Source organism: Eleutherodactylus coqui, chromosome 2 (genome assembly GCF_035609145.1).
Source record: "Eleutherodactylus coqui strain aEleCoq1 chromosome 2, aEleCoq1.hap1, whole genome shotgun sequence".
Classification (NCBI taxonomy): Eukaryota; Metazoa; Chordata; class Amphibia; order Anura; family Eleutherodactylidae; genus Eleutherodactylus; species Eleutherodactylus coqui.
This window is the reverse complement of record NC_089838.1, coordinates 290970480-290992617: the sequence shown is the minus strand read 5'-3', so window position 1 is coordinate 290992617 and position 22138 is coordinate 290970480. Positions and strand designations below refer to the sequence as shown.

Genomic DNA, 22138 nt, shown 5'->3' with positions numbered 1-22138 from the left:
CTCTCGTGCCTCGGACCCACTGCCTGTGTTCATGTCTCCATCAATGCCGCCCCTCTCCGGCCTGTAGTGTGCTCTCTCCGCCGGCCTCCTCATCAGCGAACCATACTCGCATCTCCACTTTCATTCTCTTGCGGGTCATAGGCCGCAGGGGCTCACCAGCTGCCGCTGCCGCTCTTCACATTTCGGCGCAGGAACAGGGAGTAGGAGGAGGAGAAGGAGAGAAGGTGTGTCTGTAGGAGCCAATCTTTAGCTTTGCCCATGACATGCGCGTTCCCTGTAACTGAGGCCGCCCAACTTATGTCTCCACTCATAGTTCCGGTGGAGACATGGTACACTAAGGCCTTATGTTCACGGGCACACCTGGTGGAATCCCACAGCGGTTTCCACCCGTAGCCATAAGTCCAAAAATGACATTATACTCACCTGTCCGGACGCTGCCTGGCACTCCACTGTCACGGTTGGATCTTCTTTCTTCTGCCCGGCGGATGCACTCAGCATGCCAGGCGCATGCACCGTGATGACTTTTTAAAAAATCTCCTGATCTCCCGTGGATCCACGGCACAGCCACAATGACAGCTGTGGGAACGGCTTCCATTGACTTCAATAGAAGACGGACCTGCGGGATCCATGGGAAAATGGAGTATGCTGCGATTTCTTCGTGCATGTGCGTTCCGCACACTGGGGAAAAAAAAAATCACATCCGCATGCATTAAGTTGCCCTACGGATGCTAATACATCCCTATGGGCTTCTAGAGCTGCGGATCTCCTGAGCGGATTTTATAATGAAAATCTACCCGTGGACATTGGGCCTAATACCTAGATTCCCCTCATAGAGGGTACTCCAATATAAAATAAGAAATAAGCAAAGCAAAAAGCAACCAAACAAGGTGCTGAATATAAGTAATAGAAATTTATTACATTTTTGCTGTATGGCTCGAAAAATAACATAGCAGCCCCCCCCCCCCCCCTTCCTTCCCAACACCCCCCATCATTTACTTTCTATTTATTCCTGTCAAGTAAGAAGTAGTAAAGGCAGACCGGGAAGTTGATCAGGTTTGCCAAGCTTTAAAAAAGAGCTCCATCTTTTCCTCAATTAGAAGCTGCAGCGTCGCTTTCCGAACTCCCAATATCAGTGCTAGCATCCTGAGCACCATGATACCAGGTGTTTGGGACGGTGCTGCTGTAGCCTCTGATAGGCTGTAGTGGTCACCTGACTTTCAGTTTTGGAGGATGGGAATGGGCAGTGGGTCCCAGTCAGCTGTGCCCCAGGGGCCGAAGACAGGTGAGTATGCATTATTTTCTTATTTTAACTACACAACCACTTTAAGTATTACCAGTGCCTGTTATAAAACAATGTCCAAATACCCTAAACAGTTGCTGTGGGTTTCTTGACTCACTAAAAAATTTCTTACCTTTTCTTTTCCCACAATAGAAGCTACCCTATACATTTGGAAGAAGGCATTTTCACACCTTAACTATCCCCCTCTGCATATGCTAAAGCTCCCCTTAGAAGTGATCCAAATTATAGATCTCCCTACTTTACGCACTGGAGGCATTCTTAAAATAGAAGACCTATTTGAGAATTCAATATTAAAATCATTCACCAAACTTCACAAAATGTTCTCTCTTCCACATAAAGAATTCTACAAATATCTACAATTCCGACACTTCTTAGCATTGTTTCCTCCTGCCACAACTACACCACTCTCGAAATATGAAGCTTTTCTATATAGTGATGGGACACAAGTTAAGGGTATTTCCAAAGCTTATGCAGAATTAAACTCCTCTTCCACCTCGCATGTATACACCTTCATTTCTAAATGGAAAAAAGTCCTTCAGAAATCCTTTTCTGCAGACCAATGGGCACAGGCATATGTAACCCATTTAGGACCAAGTACTATATGTAAATATATGGCGCTTGGTCCCAGGCTTTAAGCCAAGCCGTATGTAAAATTACGGCGGGGATTAAAGCCTTCTGCTTCTGTAATAAATCAAAAGCAGGACGAGTTGTCAGCTGTTAGTCACAGTTGATAACCCAGAGGAGGGAGAAAGGGGTTTTAACCCTTTCTGCATCCTCCTTTCTTCAGTACACATCACGCATTGAGGGATATGTACTAAAAGTGAAAGTGGAAATGTTTCTTCCCCCACGGAAGTCCAGAGGTCACGTGACCACCAAGATTCCCTGCTATTGCAGAGCTGCAGGGTCTTAATAGACCCTGATCAGCTCTGCTAGTGACTAATGTCACTACAGGTGATGTTTTCCCCTGTAACTGGGGTTCCTATGGATGCCCCAACTACAGTGCGAAAGTATTAAATTGAAAAAAACAAAACATGTGAATGTCCCTCAGAGGTCTTACATGATGTAACATAATTACAGAATAAAACAACAATATACACATAAGAAAGAAAATAAGCCAACCAAAACCGTCACTATATGTGCCCTGTAATCCAAAGCCACACATTATATATCAAAATGTCTGAAACAAAATGAGGAACCCGTTCCTGTACTTTATTTTAGCGTAAATATACTACAAAAAAAAAATAACAAGAAATGTTGGAAAAAATCATTTTTTTTGCGTTTTATCCCCAATAAAACTAAAAAACGGGGGGGAAAGTCAGTGAAAAAGATATTTTTAAAAAGCCCCATATGTCACAGAAAAAGAAAAACACAGCAAAAATAATTTTGGTAGCTTAAGGAAAAACAATAGTTCATTACTAGAGATGAGCGAGCACACTCGTCCGAGCTTGATGCTCGTTCGAGTATTAGGGTGCTCGAGATGCTCGTTACTCGAGACGAACACTACGCGGTACACAAATCAATTGCATTTTCCTTTCCTGCATGTTTAGCGCCTTTTTCTAGCCAATAAACATGCGGGGAAGGCATTACCACTTCCTGCAGTGATGTGCCAGCCCTCCACCCCCCCACCCACAGTAGTGAGTCGCTGGCAAGATCAGGTGACTGACGAGTACTTTAAGTGGTCTAGGCCTGTTCCCAGACTTTCACTTATAGCGTTCTCAGCCTGCAGTGCATTACACCGAGGTCTCACCATGAAACAGCACTTTAATATTTCCTAGACTACTGCAAAGTATTTCAGCTATAGCGTTCTTAGTTTGCAGTGTATTATGCAGAGTTTAGGGACAGAGCTGCCTATATAGGGAAAGTTTTACAGTCGTAATCTTCTGTACAATAACCCCAATGGTCCTTTTTAGGGCAACTTCTCACCTTATGCATTATAGTTGCATTATAGGCTGGCTGGGAGCAGTAGTGCATCAAATTTTTTTTTTATTACGCATCTAGGCCTGTTCCCAGCCTTACACTTATAGCGTTCTCAGCTTGCAGTGCATTACACCGAGGTCTCACCGTGAAGCAGCACTTTAATATTTCCTAGGCTACTGCAAAGTATTTCAGCTCTGCAACTGTGCAGAGCGTCTCACAATACCCTTTCCTTTGGGGGGTTGAGATAGCCACACTTACCAGCACTATCCACTGGCTTTAGAGTCTTCTCCCACTCCATACAGTCTCTCTTATCTACAAGTGTCTGCGAGTGGTAAATTACCCCTAGGTATCAGCGCAAGACAGCGGGTTAATTTTTTCAAGTCACAGCATAGAGCCTCCGCTATCTACAAGTCTCTGTGTGCGGTGAATTAGCCACAGTTGTCAGCACTGTACAGTGGGGTAATTTATTTGGGTCCTGCTCTATTCTTGGGTCCGCGTGGTAGGCCTTTATTACAAACTGAGCAGTGCGAGCAAATGCTATCGTGGATGGCAGAAAACGCGTCCAGCAATGTATCGACCACCCAGTCTTGTACGCAGTCAACTACTCCCGGACTAGGGACTGCTGCAACTCTGAATCCTCTGGCTGCTCCTCCTTCCCCCCAGCCTCCTCACTCCAAGAAAATGACATCTTCTGAGCAGGCAGACTCCCAGGAACTGTTCTCCGGTCCCTGCCCTGAGTGGGAAAAAACGGTTCCTCTCTCACCTGAGGAGTTTGTCGTGACCGATGCCCAACCTTTGGAAAGTTCCAGGAGTCCGGGTGATGAGGCTTGGGGCTTCCGGCAACTGTCTCAAGAGCTTTTTGTGGATGAGGATGATGAGACACACTTGTCTGTCAGTGAGGTAGTAGTTAGGGCAGTAAGTCCGAGGGAGGAGCGCACAGAGGATTCAAAGGAAGAGCAGCTGGACGATGAGGTGACTGACCCCACCTGGTTTGCTAAGCCTACTGAGGACAGGGCTTCAGAGGGGGAGGCAAGTTCAGCAGCAAGACAGGTTGGAAGAGGCAGTGGAGTGGCCAGGGGTAGAGGCAGGGCTAGAGCGAAGAATCCCCCAACTGTTTCCCAAAGCACCCCCTCGCGGCAAGCCTCCGTGCAGAGGGCTAGGTGCTCAAAGGTGTGAATGTTTTTTAGTGAGAGCGCGGATGACCAACGAACAGTGCTGTGCAACCTGTGTTGCACCAAAATCAGCCGGGGAGCCACCACTACCAGCCTCACCACCACCAGCACGCGCAGGCATATGATGGCCAAGCACCCCACAAGGTGGGCCGAAGGCCATTCACCGCCTCCGGGTCACACCACTGCCTCTTCCCCTGTGACCCAACCTGCGACACAGATCCACTCCCCTCCCAGGGCACAGGCACGAGCGCCTACCGGCCTGCACCCACGCCCTCACCTCCACCGTCCTCCACTCCATCCAGCAATGTCTTTCAGCGCAGTGTTCAGCTGTCGCTAACACAAGCGTTGGAGCGAAAGCGCAAATACGCCGCCACCCACCCACACGCACAAGCTTTAAATGTGCACATTGCCAAATTAATCAGCCTGGAGATGCTGCCGTACAGGCTTGTGGAAACGGAGGCTTTCAAAAACATGATGGCTGCAGTGGTCCCGCGCTACTCGGTCCCCAGTCGCCACTTTTTTTCCCGGTGTGCTGTCACAGCCCTACACCAGCACGTCTCCCACAACATAAATCGTGCCCTCACCAACGCAGTTACTGGGAAGGTCCACTTAACCACGGACACGTGGTCAAGTACAGGCGGGCAGGGCCACTATATCTCCCTGACGGCACATTGGGTGAACTTGGTGGAGGCTGGGACTAAGTCAGAGCCTGGGACCGCTCACATCCTATCCACACCCAGAATAGCGGGTCCTACCTCGGTGCTGGTATCTGCTGCATTTTATGCCACCTCCTCCAAACCCTTCCCCTCCTCCTCCTCCTCTGCCAACTCTATCTCTAAATTAAGAAGTGTGAGCACATCGCCAGCAGTCGGTATCGTGCGGCGAGGCAGCACAGCGGTGGGCAAGCACCAGCAAGCCGCGCTGAAACTAATTAGCTTAGGTGACAAGAGGCACATGACCCCCGAGCTGCTGCAGGGTCTGACAAAGCAGACCGACTTCTAGCTTTCGCCGCTGAGCCTCCAACCGGGCATGATCGTGCGTGACAATGGCCGTAACCTGGTGGCGGCTCTGCAGCTCGGCAGCCTCACACACGTGCCATGCCTGGCCCATGTCTTCAATCTGGTGGTTCAGCGGTTTCTGAAAAACTACCCCCACTTGTCTGACCAGCTCAGCAAGGTGTGCCGCGTTTGCACACATTTCCGCAAGTCCACCACGGACGCTGCCACCCTGAGGACCCTGCAACATCAGTTTCAGCTACCACAGCACAGACTGCTGTGCGACGTGCCCACACGCTGGAATTCTTTGCTGCACGTGTTCCCTAGGCTGTACGAGCAGCGTAGAGCAATAGTGGAATACCAGTTGCAACATGGGCGGCGGAGTGGTTGTCAGCCTCCGCAATTCTTTACTGAGGAGTGGGCATGGATGGCAGATATCTGCCAGGTCCTCAGAAACTTTGAGGAGTCTACCCAAATGGTAAGCAGCAGTGCGCCCATAATTAGCGTTACCATCCCACTGCTTTGCCTGCTGAGAAGTTCGCTGCTAAGCATAAAGGCCGACACTTTGCGGTTGGAACAGGAGACGGGGATGACAGTATGTTGCTTGATAGCCAGACCCCTGTCATGTCTATATCTCAGCGCGTTTTGCAGGAGGAGGAGGAGGGGGAAGAGACAGCTGGCCACACTGCAGAGGATACCCATGCAGCGTGCCTCTCATCTGTTCAGCGTGTATGGGCTGAAGAGGAGGAGGAGGATCCTGAAAGTCATCCTCCTAGTGAGGACAGCAATGTGTTGAGTACTGGGTATAAGGAGAACCTTTCCACTCTCATTCCCGAAGAGGAAAGGGGTACCAGAGTGATGCAATACCACAGGGCCCTGGTGGAAAAAGTGATAATAAAGTTCCCATCTGACAGCGCTAGTGGCAGAAGACGCAGTTCAGCGGGCCAAGTAGTAGAGGGGGCGCGGGGATCAGGCAGCATGTTCAGCGCAGGCAGGGGAACACTCTCCAAGGCCTTTGCCAGTTTTATGGCTCCTCAACAAGACTGTGTCACCACTCCCCAGTCAAGGCTGAGTCGGAGGGAGCACTGTAAAAAGATGGTGAGGGAGTACGTAGCCGATCGTACCACCATCCTTCGTGATGCCTCTGCTCCATACAACTATTGAGTGTCAAAGCTGGACACATGGCACGAACTTGCGCTGTATGCCCAGGAGGTGCTGGCCTGCCCTGCCGCTAGTGTCTTGTCAGAGAGGGTGTTTAGTGCAGGTGGGGGAATCATCACAGATAAGCGTACCCGCCTGTCAACTGCCAGCGCCGACATGCTTACACTCATAAAGATGAACAAAGCCTGGATTTCCCCAGACTTCTCTTCTCCAACGGTAGAAAGCAGCGGAACGTAATGATTCTTTTCGCTACAACAGGAGAAAAATGCATCCTCTATCACCACAAAAAAAGGGGAATTAGCTTCGTCAATCACTCTCGGATATTATTACTCCTCCTACTCCTCCTCTTAAAACAGCATGTCATCACGCTGAACTGCCAATTTGTCTGCGGCCCAAAGCCTCTGTTTAAAACTTTTTTACAATTTTTAAAGTTTCAAAAGTTTTTATACTTTAACTGAAACCAATTTTTTTGGAGGGCTGCCTCCGGGCTCTGTTACAAGTTATGCAACAGCGAGCTGTATCTTTAAAAAATGTTTATGGGTTTCACCTGCCCTCGTGTAGCAGCAGTGTAGGCTGACCCCAGTAACATTTCATTTGCAGCAGTATTGACAGAGTGCAGTAACTTTTCAGTTGTAGTAACAGTATAGACAGACCCCAGTAACATTTACGTAGAAGCAGTATGGGCAAAGCAGCAGATTCACATTTCCCTTGCAGCAGTATAGGGAGAGCACAGTATTTGTAACATTTCAGTAGTAGCAGTACAGTCAGACCCTAGTAACATTTACGTTGAAGCAGTATGGGCAAAGCAGCAGATTCACATTACCCTTGCAGCAGTGTAGGGAGAGCATAGTGTTTGTAACATTTCAGTAGTAGCAGTATAGTCAGACCCCAGTAACATTTACGTAGAAGCAGTATGGACAAAGCAGCAGATTCACATTTCCCTTGCAGCAGTGTAGGGAGAGCATAGAATTTGTAACATTTCAGTAGTAGCAGTATAGTCAGACCCCAGTAACATTTACGTAGAAGCAGTATGGGCAAAGCAGCAGATTCACATTTCCCTTGCAGCAGTGTAGGGAGAGCATAGAATTTGTAACATTTCAGTAGTAGCAGTATAGTCAGACCCCAGTAACATTTACGTAGAAGCAGTATGGGCAAAGCAGCAGATTCACATTTCCCTTGCAGCAGTATAGGGAGAGTACAGCATGTGTAACATTTCAGTAGTAGCAGTATAGACAGGCCCCAGTAACATTTACGTAGAAGCAGTATGGGCAAATCAGCAGATTCACATTTCCCTTGCAGCAGTATAGGGAGAGTACAGCATTTGTAACATTTCAGTAGTAGCAGTATAGTCAGACCCCAGTAACATTTACATAGAAGCAGTATGGGCAAAGCAGCAGATTAACATTTCCCTTGCAGCAGTGTAGGGAGAGCACAGCTTTTGTAACATTTCAGTAGTAGCAGTATAGACAGGCCCCAGTAACATTTACGTAGAAGCAGTATGGGCAGAGCCCAGTATTAGTTACATTTCAGTTATAGCAGTATAGACATGCCCCAGTAACATTTCCGTTGAAGCAGTATGGGCAGAGCCCAGTATTAGTAACATTACAGTAGTAACAGTATACACAAACCAAGGTAACATTTCAGGAGCAGAAGTATCGGCAGACCGAAGTTACATTTCTGTTGCAGAAGTATAGTCAGATCCCTGCAGCATTGCTGTGGCAGAAGTAAAGGTAGGCAGAACAGAGTTACATTTCTGTAGCAAAAGTGTAGACCAACCCCAGACACAGTGGTGTACCATGAGTGCAGGCGAAGCCCATAAAAATTACTTGGATTACAATGTAGGCGAGGGCCCGAAAAATTGGTGTACCGACAGTACAAATGTACCCCAGAAAAATTGCCCATGACCAACCCAGAGGGCAGGTGAAACCCATTAATCGCTTGGCTTACTGTGGCTTAATTTGTAACTAGGCCTGGAGGCAGCCCAGTCAAAATAAAAATAGGTTCAGGTGGAAGTTTCAATGCTTTATTAAGAATTGAAAAGTATAAATATTGTTTAGAAAAGTTATATGAGCCTTTTGGGCCACAGAAAAATTGCCCGTTCGGGGTGATTACGTGAGGTTTCAGGAGGAGGAGCAGGAGCAGGAGGAGGAGGACAAATATCATACACAGATTGACAAAGGTAAAGGTCCCCATTTTTTGAGGTGATAGAGAACAATGCTTGCTACCGCGGTTGCAGCGAAAATAATCTTTAGGTACCACTGCTGTCTGCTGGTGGAGAAGAGAAGTCTGGGGAAATCCAGGCTTTGTTCATCTTTATGAGTGTAAGCCTGTCGGCACTGGCAGTTGACAGGCGGGTACGCTTGTCCGTGATGATTCCCCCAGCTGCACTAAATACCCTCTCTGACAAGACCCTAGCGGCAGGGCAAGCCAGCACCTCCAGGGCATACAGCGCGAGTTCGTGCCACGTGTCTAGCTTTGACACCCAGTAGTTGTATGGAACAGAGGCGTCACGGAGGACAGTGGTACAATCGGCTACATACTCCCTCACCATCTTTTTACAGTGCTCCCTCCGACTCAGCCTTGACTGGGGAGGTGTAACAGATAGTCATGCTAGGGAGCCATAAAGCTGGCAAAGGCCTTGGAGAGTGTTCCCCTGCCTGCGCTGAACATGCTGCCTGATCTACACGCCTCCCCTTCTACTTGGCCCTCGGAACTGCGCCATCTGCCACTAGCGCTGTCGGAAGCATCACTCTCAAACCCCTTTCCTCTTTGGGAATGAGAGTGGAAAGGTTCTCCTTATACCGTGGGTTGAGCAGTGTACACCCAGTAATCCGTAGTGGATAGAATGCGTCTAACGTGAGGGTCACGAGAAAGGCATGCTAACATGAAGTCCGCCATGTGTGCCAGGGTACCTGTACGCAACATATGGCTGTCCTCACTAGGAAGATCACTTTCAGGATCCTCCTCCTCCTCCTCCTCCTCCTCAGGCCATACATGCTGAATGGATGAGAGGCAAGCAGCATGGGTACCCTCTGCAGTGGGCCCAGCTGTCTCTTCCTCCTCCTCCTCCTCCTCCTCCTCAACGCGCTGAGATATAGACATGAGGGTGCTTTGACTATCCAGCAACATACTGTCTTCCCCCGCCTCCGTTTCCGACCGCAAAGCGTCAGCCTTTATGCTTTGCAGGGAACTTCTCAAGAGGCATAGCAAGGAAATGGTGACGCTAATGATTGCAGCATCGCCGCTCACCATTTGGGTAGACTCCTCAAAGTTTACAAGGACCTGGCAGATATCTGCCATCCAGGTCCACTCCTCTGTAAAAAAAATTGAGGAGGTTGACTCCCACTACGCCGCCCATGTTGGAGTTGGTATTCCACTATAGCTCTACGCTGCTCATACAGCCGGGACAACATGTGGAGCGCAGAGTTCCACCGTGTGGGCACGTCGCAAAGCAGTCGGTGCACTGGCAGATTAAACCGATGTTGTAGGGTCCGCAGGGTGGCAGCGTCCATGTTGAACTGAGGTCTGACAAGTGTGGGTAGCCTTTCAGAAACTGCTGAACCACCAAATTAAAGACATAGGCCAGGCATGGCACGTGCATGAGGCTGCCGAGCTGCAGAGCCGCCACCAGGTTACAGCCGTTGTCACACACGACCATGCCCGGATGGAGGCTCAGTGGCGAAAGCCAGCGGTCGGTCTGCTCTGTCAGACCGTGCAACAGTTCGTGGGCCGTGTGCCTCTTCTCTCCTAAGCTGAGTAGTTTCTGCACGGCCTGCTGACGCTTGCCCACCGCTGTGCTGCCGCGTCGCGTGACACCGACTGCTGGCGACGTGCTGCTGCTGACATGTCTTTATTGCGAGGTAGAGGTTGCGTTGGAGGAGGAGGAAGGTTTAGTGGAGGTGGCATACACCGCCGCAGATACCAGCACCGATCTGGGGCCCGCAATTCTGGGGGTGGGTAGGACATGAGCGGTCCCAGGCTCTGACTCGGTCCAAGCCTCCACTAAATTCACCCAATGTGCCGTCAGGGAGATATAGTGGCGCTGCCCGCCTGTGCTTGTCCACGTGTCCGTTGTTAAGTGGACCTTGCCAGTAACCGAGTTGGTGAGTACAATGTTGCATAAGACGTGGTCGTGCAGGGCTGGGACGGCACACCGTGAAAAACAGTGGCGACTGGGGACAGAGTAGCGCGGGGCCGCCCAGGCTGATCAATTTGGCTATGTGGACATTTAAAGCTTAAGTGTGCGGGTGCTTGGCGGCATATTTGCGCTTTTGCTCCAACGATTCTCTTAGCGACAGCTGGACGCTGTGCTGAGAGACATTGCTGGATGGGGCCGAAGACAGCGGAGGTGAGGGTGTGGGTCCAGGCCAGGAGACGCTCATGCCTGTGTCATGAGAGGTGGGTTGGATCTCAGTGGCAGCTTGGGGCCCAGGGGGAGAGGCAGTGGCGCAAGCCGGAGGCGGTGAACGGCCTTCGTCCTACCTTGGGGGGTGCTTGGCCATCATATGCCTGCTCATGCTGGTGGTGGTGGCTCCCTGGCTGATCTTGGCGCGACAAAGGTTGCACACCACTGTTCGTCGGTAGTCCGCGGTCTCAGTGAAAAACTGCCACACCTTAGAGCACCTTGGCCTCTGCACGGTGGCTTGGTGCGAGGGGGTGCTTGGGGAAACAGCTGGTGGATTATTCGCTCTGGCCCTGCCTCTACCCCTGGCCCCCCACTGCCTCTTCCAACCTGTCCTGCGGCTGCAATTGCCTCCCCCTCTGAAGACCTGTCCTCAGTTGGCTTATCACACCAGGTGGGGTCAGTCACCTCATTGTCCAGCGGCTCTTCCTCCGAATCCTCTGTGCGCTCCTCCCTCGAACTTACTGCCCTTACTACTGCCTCACTGATAGACAACTGTGTCTCATCGTCATCATCCTCCTCACCCACTGAAAGCTCTTGAGACAGTTGCCAGAAGTCCCCAGCCTCATTCCCTGGACCCCGGGAACTTTCCAAAGGTTGGGCATCGGTCACAACAAACTCCTCTGGTGGGAGAGGAACCATTGTTGCCCAATCTGGGCAGGGGCCCGAGAACAGTTCCTGGGAGTCTGCCTGCTCCTCAGAATGTGTCATTTTCATGGAGTGAGGAGGCTTGGAGGAAGGAGGAGCAGCAGCCAGAGGATTCAGGGTTGCAGCAGTGGATGGCGTAGAAGACTGGGTGGTCCATAGATTGCTGGATGCACTTTCTGCCATCCACGACAGGACCTGCTCACACTGCTGGGTTTTTAATAAAGATCTACGACGTGGACCCAAAAATTGTGATGTGAAGCTGCGAACCCCAGAAACTGTCCTCTCTCCTACTCCTGCAGCAGCCAGCTGTGATTCGCCTGGACCAGGAACTCTGCCTATACCCACACCCTCACTTGGAACTCTGTGTCCTCGCCCGTGTCCATGTCCTCTACCCCTACCCCTACCCTTCAGCATGGTGGATTAAGAATCGAGCAGACACTGAGCGGTGTAAAAAAAATTTTGAATTATTGCCGCGCAGTTGGTGCCTGCCACCGGTTATACAACGCAAAATGAAGCCAGAGATAAATTTTAAGGAAGGATGCAAGTAGGACTAGCTGCGCACTATGCAGTTGAGATGCAGCTCAAGTCCCACAGGCCACGCAGTGATATGCACTGGGTTACAAGCAGCCGTAAAAAGGATTTATTTTTTAAAATTTGTTTTTTTCCAATGCAATGCAGGTAATGGAGCGTGTATTGGACTCTCCCTCTATGGCTGTCTGGCACCGTACACTGCGCCGGCAGCTGACTGGTAACACAGAGCTATCAAAAATATTAGTGCTTTCTTGGGGTGCAATTGGAGGCGGAGAGCGCTTACGTTACACTAACTGCCCCCAGCAAAAAATGAATCTGAAGACTGAACTCAGGCCTTGCTGTGCACTATGCAGTTCAGATTCACCTCAAGTCCCACAGGCCACGCAGTAATGTGCACTGGGTTACAAGCAGACAGAAAAAGGGTTTCTTTTTTTAAATTTGTTTTTTTCCAATGCAATGCAGGCAATTGAGCGTGTATTGGACTCTCCCTCTATGGCTGTCTGGCACCGTACACTGCACCGGCAGCTGACTGTTATTAACACAGAGCGGTGAAAAATATTAGTGCTTTCTTGGCGTGCACTTGGAGGCAGAGAGTGCTTACGTTGCACTAACTGCCCCCAGCAACAAATGTAACTAAAGGCTGAACTCAGGCCTTGCAGTGCAATGCTGAGGTACTACAACTCCCAGCAACCACAGAGTTAAATGCACAGGTAGCCCTAAGAAGGAGCATTGGGATTGTTTTAGACAGGATTCCACACTACCATTGTCCCTTCCTCACCAATACTTCCCCTATACTACGTAGTACAGACTGCAGCCTGAGAACGCTATAGCTGTAATGGGGCTGCACGCCCTATATACAAAAAAAAAAATGCAAAACTGCTCCCAGCACCCACAACAGTAGTGCACTAGGTGAGCTGTGGCCCTAAGAAGGACCGTTGGGGTTCTTGTAGACGCCAACACTCTCCCTATAATATCAGCAGCAGCAGCACTCTCCCTAATCTCTGCCAGCGTGCGTCTGTGGCGAGCCCCGGGCGGCGCCACTTTATATACTCGGTGGTCACTTGATCTCTTCAGCCACTCACTCCAGGGGGTGGGATAGGGCTGGAACGTCACAGGAGGAAGTTGTAATGCCTTTCCTGCGTTTCTATTGGCCAGAAAATAGCGCAAATCTTTCAGGGAAGGAAATGGAATTGACTCGAACACCGCGTGGTGCTCGTCTCGAGTAACGAGCATCTCGAACACCCTAATACTCGAACGAGCATCGAGCTCGGACGAGTATGCTCGCTCATCTCTATCAATCACCATGTAATAATTTAAACCAATACTTGGTCACCATGACCCAAGTAACCATATAATTTATGAAAGCCTTGTCAACCCGATGCCAGCCCCCATCCCACCATCCCACCATCAACTTTGTAATAACTTAAATGAGGACTAAGTTCTCCAAACTCAAGCCCCCCTCTCAAACCAATAATTGGTCAGCACAATACAAGTAACCATATAACTTATGAGACTCCAGCCCCCTGAGGGCTTCCCTTTTAATCGAATACCGCGACGGGGTAACACAAAAGGGGATGGAGGGCAAGGAATTTTCACTTGGATTTGTTAACTGCTGTTGCCTCACTAATCTCCAGGATTCTTATAGAGCAGCTTCCCCCTTAGTTCTTCAGCCAGCCAATCATCTGCTGTTACTAGGCCAGCAATTCTGCTCCTCTTTTTCCCTAATTTCTGCCCTTGCCAATCAGACACCATTGTACGGCCAGCTGCTATTGGGGCACATATTCAAGAATCTTCCAATGATGATCTCATCTAACCCTGAAATAAACTCAAGCACAAGGTTACATCCCTAACCCTCATAACTGAGGTCATATATATTATACTTACCATTAAATGCTCAGATCCAATGGCGCTTTTCTGCTTAATGGTTATCAAGCTTTCATTGGGATCTTATTGTCACCACGACACAAGTAACCATATAATTTATGAGGGCCTTGTCAAGCCGACACCAGTCCCTATACCACCATCAACTTTGTAATAACTTAAATGAGGACTTAGTTCTCCAAACTTAAGTTCCCCACAAGCCATGTCACCTCAGGACATGGCCCCACCACAAGCCATGTCCCCCAAGGACATGGCCCACCATACCCACAGTCTTCTCCATCAATTATTGTAAATTCATAATAAAAACTCAGTGTGTCTAAAAACTAAATCGTCTTCAAAGAGGGAGAAATTTTTAGAATGCTCTGTTTACTCACTTACGTATTTTAGAAAACTAAACTCATGAAGGGACCAGAGAAATTGGGGAATTATTTCAGATAAACACAAAATTACCGTAGGAAACATAAATCTAATGTCCAATAAATCTTGTTTGACTTTACATAATAACTCCAGTGTATTGACTTTCCAAACAGCATTTCCTCCAATATGTAGAAGAATATATTTTGTTCTTGCTATTAAGTTCCTCTAATAAAATGAACCAATTTAGCCCTAAACAATCATCCAAATAAATATAACATTTGGGCTCATCTAAAGCAAGGTCGATGGAGTATAGCTTTTCATTTGCCCTAGTCCAGAAAACTAGAATGTCCAACAACCCAAACCATTTTACTTATTCCACCTAGAAATAGAAAGAATTCAGTCCACTAACATATAAATTAAAACAAGCAGATGCCCATTGTATCAACACGGGGGGTTAATGAGTACACCAAATGGTCACTTTTACCTCTTTGTTAGTTTATTCATATAAGTTTTAGCAGAACATAAATGACTTGGTCTCCAGAGAAATGATAAAGTTTGCAAAAGTCCTTTCTATTTAACCCTTCGCAGTCCACAGGAGGAGCAATATCAGCTTGCTTCAGCACAGCACTTTATACAAGTAAATCAACTTAAATGTCCTTTTTCATTCGGTTCAATAAACAGTCCAACTGTGGTTCTCACCCACTCTCCAGGGCAGCTTCATTCAGTTGTCTTCAGGACTCACTCTGTTTTCACCCCAACCTTCCTGAGGCACATGAACAGTCTCTTTCAGCGTCCAGGTCTCTCTCCAGACCTCAATCCCAGGGCCAGAGCTCCCCAAGCGTCCCGCCAGAACAATGCAGCTCTCCGCCTGGTAACAGCGTCTATCTCTGTTTACAACAGAAGTCAAGTTAACCAGAAGTCTGGTCACAACACAAGTCTGGTTCTCCCAGACACACACACCTCCTCCTTAGTTCTACCTGTCCCTTTACATAGCTTGCTGGTTCAGGTGGAAGATCTGGCCGGGAGTAATATTGGACCGATCTACATCACAGAAGCTAACAACTTCTGTGACATACATCTTCCATTCCATACTATACCTGTGGGGTGTTTTTCCTCTTGTCTCAGGCACCATACTGACTGTCTGCTGCCCCCTACAGGCCACTCTCTGCAGTGCACCCCTACATCATCAACCCATTTTTTTATTTTTTTTTATTCTTATTTATTTTTTTAAACTGGATATCCTTAGGCTTGCTTCACACTGGCGTTGGAATCACACATTTTCTCTGCATTGCGATTCTGCGAGAGATCGCAAGATTATGAATCCTATGGTTCCCTATAGTTAACGTCACATCTGCGATCCTGTGACGCTTGCAATCCTGTGATCTCTACAATTTGCGGCATGTACATTCTTTTTGCGATCTTGCCCATTGTTTCCAATGGGGTCGGCGGCAGCAGCGCCAGCCCCATTGAAATCAATGGGAGATGCTCGGGATTCTCTGCCATTGCTGTGACAGCAGTGGCAGTGGACTCCCCATGATGAGGATTTTCAGGGGAGGGGGGTGGGGGGGGGGCTTGAAATATAAACCCTGCCCCGAAAATAATCCGTAACTGTAAAAAAATATATATATAAGAATACATCACCTTAGTAGCGCTGTTATCTTCAGCGCGTCTTCTTTCAAGTCCCCGCACTCTTCTTCCGATTCCCTTCTGGCCTGCCGTGGATTGAAAATCCCTACCTCCTAAAAGCACTGCCTCTGATTGGCTGAGCACGGTGACCAATCAGAGTCAGCACCTTCAGAAGGTCAGAATTTTCAATCCCCAGCCAGTAAAGAAGGAGAGGAAGAGTGCGGCAGACCTGCTAGAAGACGCGCCAGAGATAAGGTGATGTATTCTTTTTTTTTTGCAGTTATGGATTACTTTCGGGGTAGGGCTTATATTTCAAGCCCCCCTCCTTCTGCCCGATAACCCTTGTTGTGGAGAGTCCCCTGCCATTGCTGTCACAGCAGTGGCAGAGGATCGCGATCGTGTCCCATTGATTACAATGCAGCTGGCGCTGCTGCCACTATCTCCTGCCATTGCTATGACAGCCACAGCAGGAGATTCCTTCATCCCTGCGGGGATGAGAGGCTGTTTACCTGCAGAAACACCTAGCATCCAGTGCTTCAAGAAGGATTGCGAGAGCGATATCGGGAAGTCAATCACATCCTGATATCGCTCTCGCCAGTGTGTAGGAGCCCTGGGATTGTCCACTTGTAAACTATTGATGGCTTATCCTCAGGATAAGATATCAATTGTAGATCAGCAGGAGTCTGCCATCTGGGATCCTCACAGTACAGCTGTTCGCAGGGCCAGTGTGCTCATGCACGTAGCTGATTTCTACAGGAAGCAGACAGTTCCATTCCCACTACAAGTCAAGTAAATGGAAACTTGGACTGCAGTAGCAAGCCTCGCCACTGCAGTGAGAACAGAGCTATTTGCTTCCTGCAGAAATCAGTTCAGTGCACAAGCAAACAGCTAATAAATGAGGAACCCAGACGGCAGACTCCTGAGGATCTACCATCAATGACTTGTCCTCAGGATAGGCCATCAATAGTTATCAACTGGAGGACCCCTTTAATTTTCATTGCAACTAGGGCCACATGAATGCCTGACAGCTCTATTTACTACAGTAAATTCTTACAGCTGCACACAAGGATAGGAATGCATACCACTGGATAATCTATATATATATAAAAATGAATGTATGTATGTCTGTCTGTCTGTCCGTCCTTTATGCGCTACTACACCATTCATCCGATCACCATGAAACTCCCCCCCCCCCCCACGTAGATCATTCGATTTTCATCTTTGCCACTAATTCTCTCACTTCCCGGTGTCGTAGAAACATGAAATTTGGCACGAGCATTGACTATGTCATAAATAGGAAAAGGTAATGGGTCCCAACTCGATTATTCAATTCTATGTGCAAATGAATTGGCGTCCAAATTTTACATACGGAATCTAATTCTCTCACTTCCTAATGTCATCTATATATATAAAAATGAATGTGGCGCGCATGCGAGCATCGTCGACAGTTATGCCCCCCAGACAAAGATCGTTTGATTTCCATCTCAAGCACGAAAGCAAAAGGCATTTCGAGCAACGGGATGCGTGTTCAACTACAAAATGATGCATCCGCCGAACGTTTCGCAAGACAATTGCTGGGTATTCAGAATGCTGAGGTAAAATGAAAGCTGTGCTGTGATTGGTTGCTATTTCTTATACTGCTGAGGTAACATGAAAGCTGTGCTGTGATTGGTTGCTATTTCTTATACTGCTAAGGTAACATGAAAGCTGTGCTGTGATTGGTTGTTATATATTATACTGCTGAGGCAACATGAAAGCTGCGCTGTGATTGGTTGCTATTTCTCTTACTGCTGAGGTCACATGAAAGCTGCGCTGTGATTGGGTGTTATATATTATAAAGTTGAGGTAACATGGAAGCTGCGCTGCGATTGGTTGTTATATATTATATCGCTGAGGTAACATAGAAGCTGTGCTGTGATTGGTTGTTATCTATATATATAAAAACGAATGTATGTCTGTCTGTCTGTCTTCGCAGCAACGAGCGACGGGTAACCTAGTCTATATGTATAAAAATGAGTGTCTGTCTGTCTGTCCTTTATGCATTACTACACCATTCATCCGATCGCCATGAAACTTTGAGAAGTTGTTGAGTACACTCCTGGGAAGGTTTCTGGCATAGTACATCTATCCTACGATAGGTGGCACGCGCGCGTGCGAGCATCGTCGACAGTTATGCCCCCCAGACAAAGATCGTTCGGTTTCCATCTGAAGCACGAAAGCAAAAGGCATTACGAGCAACGGGATGCGTGTTCCACTACAAAATGATGCATCCGCCGAACGTATCACAAGACAATTGCTGGATATTGAGAATGCTGAGGTAACATGAAAGCTGTGCTGTGATTGGTTGTTATTAGAGATGAGTGAACGTACTCGGCCACACCCCTTTTTCACCCGAGTACCGCGATTTTCGAGTACTTCCGTACTCGGGCGAAAAGATTCGGGGGGCGCCGTGGGTAAGTGGGGGGTTGCAGCGGAGAGTGGGGGGGAGAGGGAGAGAGAGAGGGCTCCCCCCTGTTCCCCGCTGCTACCCCCCACGCCGCCACGCCTGCCCCCGCCCCCCCGAATCTTTTCACCCGATTACTGAAGTACTCGAAAATCGCGGTGCTTGATCGAGTAATTACTCAAAACGAGTACGTTCGCTCATCTCTAGTTGTTATATATTATACTGCTGAGGTAACATGAAAGCTGTGCTGTGATTGGTTGCTATTTCTTATACTGCTGAAGTAACATGAAAGCTGCACTGTGATTGGTTGCTATTTCTTATACTGCTGAGGTAACATAAAGCTGTGCTGTGATTGGTTGCTATTTCTTATACTGCTGAGGTCACATGAAAGCTGCGATGTGATTGGTTGTTATTTCTTATACTGCTGAGGTAAAATGAAGGCTGTGCTGTGATTGGTTGCTATTTCTTATACTGCTGAAGTAAAATGAAAGCTGTGCTGTGATTGGTTGCTATTTCTTATACTGCTGAGGTAACATGAAAGCTGCGCTGTGATTGGTTGTTATTTCTTATACTACTGAGGTAAAATAAAAGCTGCACTGTGATTGGTTGATATATATTATACTGCTGAGGTAACATGAAAGCTGTGCTGTGATTGGTTGTTATATATTATACTACTGAGTGAGCATAAAAGCTGTGCTGCGATTGATTGCTCTTTCTTATACTGCTGATGTAACATGAAAGCTGCGCTGTGATTGGTTGCTATTTCTTATACTGCTGAGTTAAAATGAAAGCTGCGCTGTGATTGGTTGTTATATATTATACTGCTGAGGTAACATGAAAGCTGCGCTGTGATTGGTGGCTATTTCTTATACTGCTGAGGTAAAATGAAAGCTGTGCTGTGATTGGTTGTTATTAGAGATGAGCGAACGTACTCGTTACGAGTACTTACGCACCCGAGCACCGCCATTTTCGAGTACAGCGGTACTCGCGCGTAAAGATTCGGGGGGCGCCGTGGCGGCACGGGGGGTAGCAGTGGGGAGTGGGGGGGAGAGGGAGAGAGAGAGGGCTCCCCCCTGTTCCCCGCTGCTCCCCCCCGCACCGCCGCGCCTCTCCCCGCCCCCCGGCGCCCCCCGAATCTTTACACCCGAGTACTGAAGTACTCAAAAATGGCGGTACTCGGGTGCGTAAGTACTCATTACGAGTACGTTCGCTCATCTCTAGTTGTTATATATTATACTGCCGAGGTAACATGAAAGCTGTGCTGTGATTGGTTGCTATTTCTTATACTGCTGAGATCACATGAAAGCTGCGCTGTGATTTGTTGTTATTTCTTATACCGCTGAAGTAACATAAAAAGCTGTGCTGTGATTGGTTGCTATTTCTTATACTGCTGAGTTAAAATGAAAGCTGCGCTGTGATTGGTGGCTATTTCTTATACTGCTGAGGTAACATGAAAGCTGTGCTGTGATTGGTTGCTATTTCTTATACTGCTGAGGTAACATAAAAAGCTGTGCTGTGATTGGTTGCTATTTCTTATACTGCTGAGTTAAAATGAAAGCTGCGCTGTGATTGGTTGTTATATATTATACTGCTGAGGTAACATGAAAGCTGCGCTGTGATTGGTGGCTATTTCTTATACTGCTGAGGTAACATGAAAGCTGTGCTGTGATTGGTTGCTATTTCTTATACTGCTGAGGTAACATAAAAAGCTGTGCTGTGATTGGTTGCTATTTCTTATACTGCTGAGGTAACATGAAAGCTGTGCTGTGATTGGTTGCTATTTCTTATACTGCTGAGTTAAAATGAAAGCTGTGCTGTGATTGGTTGCTCTCTCTTATACCGCTGAAGTAACATGAAAGCTGCGCTGTGATTGGTTGCTATTTCTTATACTGCTGAGGTAACATGAAAGCTGTGCTGTGATTGGTTGCTATATATTATACCGCTGAGGTAACATGAAAGCTGCGCTGGGATTGGTTGCTATTTCTTATATTGCTGAGGCAGAATAAAAGCTGCACTGTGATTGGTTGCTATTTCTTATACTGCTGAGGTAAAATGAAAGCTGTGCTGTGATTGGTTGCTCTCTCTTATACCGCTGAAGTAACATGAAAGCTGCGCTGTGATTGGTTTCTATTTCTTATACTGCTGAGGTAACATGAAAGCTGTGCTGTGATTGGTTGCTATATATTATACCGCTGAGGTAACATGAAAGCTGCGCTGGGATTGGTTGCTATTTCTTATACTGCTGAGGCAGAATAAAAGCTGCACTGTGATTGGTTGCTATTTCTTATACTGCTGAGGTAAAATGAAAGCTGTGCTGTGATTGGTTGCTATATATTATACTGCTGAGGGAACATGAAAGCTGCGCTGTGATTGGTGGCTATATATTATACTGCTGAGGTAATATGAAAGCTGCGCTGTGATTGGTTGTTATATATTATACTGAGGTAACATGAAAGCTGCGCTGTGATTGGTTGTTATCTATATATGTATATATAAACGAATGTATGTCTGTCTGTCTTCGCAGCAACGCGCGACGGGTAAGTTAGTGGTGTATAAAAAGGTCTCTGAAGGTTCTTTAAAAAAAAAACCTTAAATAGTTTTGTTCACACATTGAGGAAATGCTGCAGATTTTCAGCAGCAACATTTTCTGTGTGTGGACAGACACTAAATGACTGTATTCCAGAAAGTGTTGGACTGGTTCCTTGCATCCACCTGAGGAGATTATTCTGACAGTCTACCCTTCTCCTATACAGCACATGTGCACATCCAGTTTTAATTCAGCCTTTGCTGTTACCATTGCACACAAAGGACACATCATCCATAAAGTATAATAGATTATTTGTGAATTATCCCACAAGAAATAGAGCCTAGTGACAAGTGACAGGATCCAATCACCTCCAAATAGGGTTGTCTTCTACTAGATTGTTGGAACCCATCATTATGTTAGACTCTGGTACCCTGTTGGGCCGGTAACTCTAAGTCCTCTGAATAGTCAATAATTCATTTTTGTCTTATTTTTCATGCAGATAAATGTAGGAATAACTCAGATTGTCCTTCTGAAGCGACTTGTACTGCGGGAACATGCAATTGTAAAGTTTGTAAACCCCAAGGAAATAACTGCATTACTTTGGTGAAATTGAATGGAGTTTGTCCAGGTAACCAGCTGTATGATAATATTCGAATATTAATATAAGGAGTTTTCTGTCATTTTGAATTAATAGTCTATCCTTAGGATAACCCATCAACAAATAATCAGTCGAGATCAGACCACCAGAACCCCATCCGATCAGCAGAACAATGGGGCCACATTATTCTTTACAATTCAGCCTCATTTATTCTGCTGCACAGCGGGTATCCTTGGGGTCGGCCCCCACTGCACCTACATTGATGGTCTATCCTAAGTAAGGCTTCTTAAATCTTCTTCTTTATCAGATACAAATACCACCGCTGGTCCTTTGCTGAAATCAGCTGTGAACACAGAAGTCCCAACAGTGTACACGCAACCAGACTCTTCGACACCACAACCAGGTGGGCATTTTATAAGTGCCAGCAACTCAATGTGAGATTCTACTTTTTTCAATGCTTTATTTCATTCATTCCAATGAGATGATTGGTGAGATGCCAAGTGCAACATGACTATAAAGTGTCTTGCAATTTACTTAATATTTAAAATCCATAGAATCATTATATTTCATTTCCATAGCC

The 22138-nt window shown here is 47.3% G+C and overlaps 1 protein-coding gene across 2 annotated transcripts in view; it reads left to right on the top strand.

Moving 5' to 3' along the window:
* Positions 1-22138, top strand: part of LOC136610830 (adhesion G protein-coupled receptor E1-like) — an 86605-nt gene that overhangs the window by 22151 nt on the left and 42316 nt on the right. For both annotated transcript variants that reach the window (XM_066590028.1, XM_066590026.1), the window contains exons 5-6: positions 21460-21588; positions 21866-21961. In XM_066590028.1, the coding sequence (XP_066446125.1) occupies positions 21460-21588; positions 21866-21961 (225 nt within the window). The remainder of the gene's footprint in view (positions 1-21459; positions 21589-21865; positions 21962-22138) is intronic.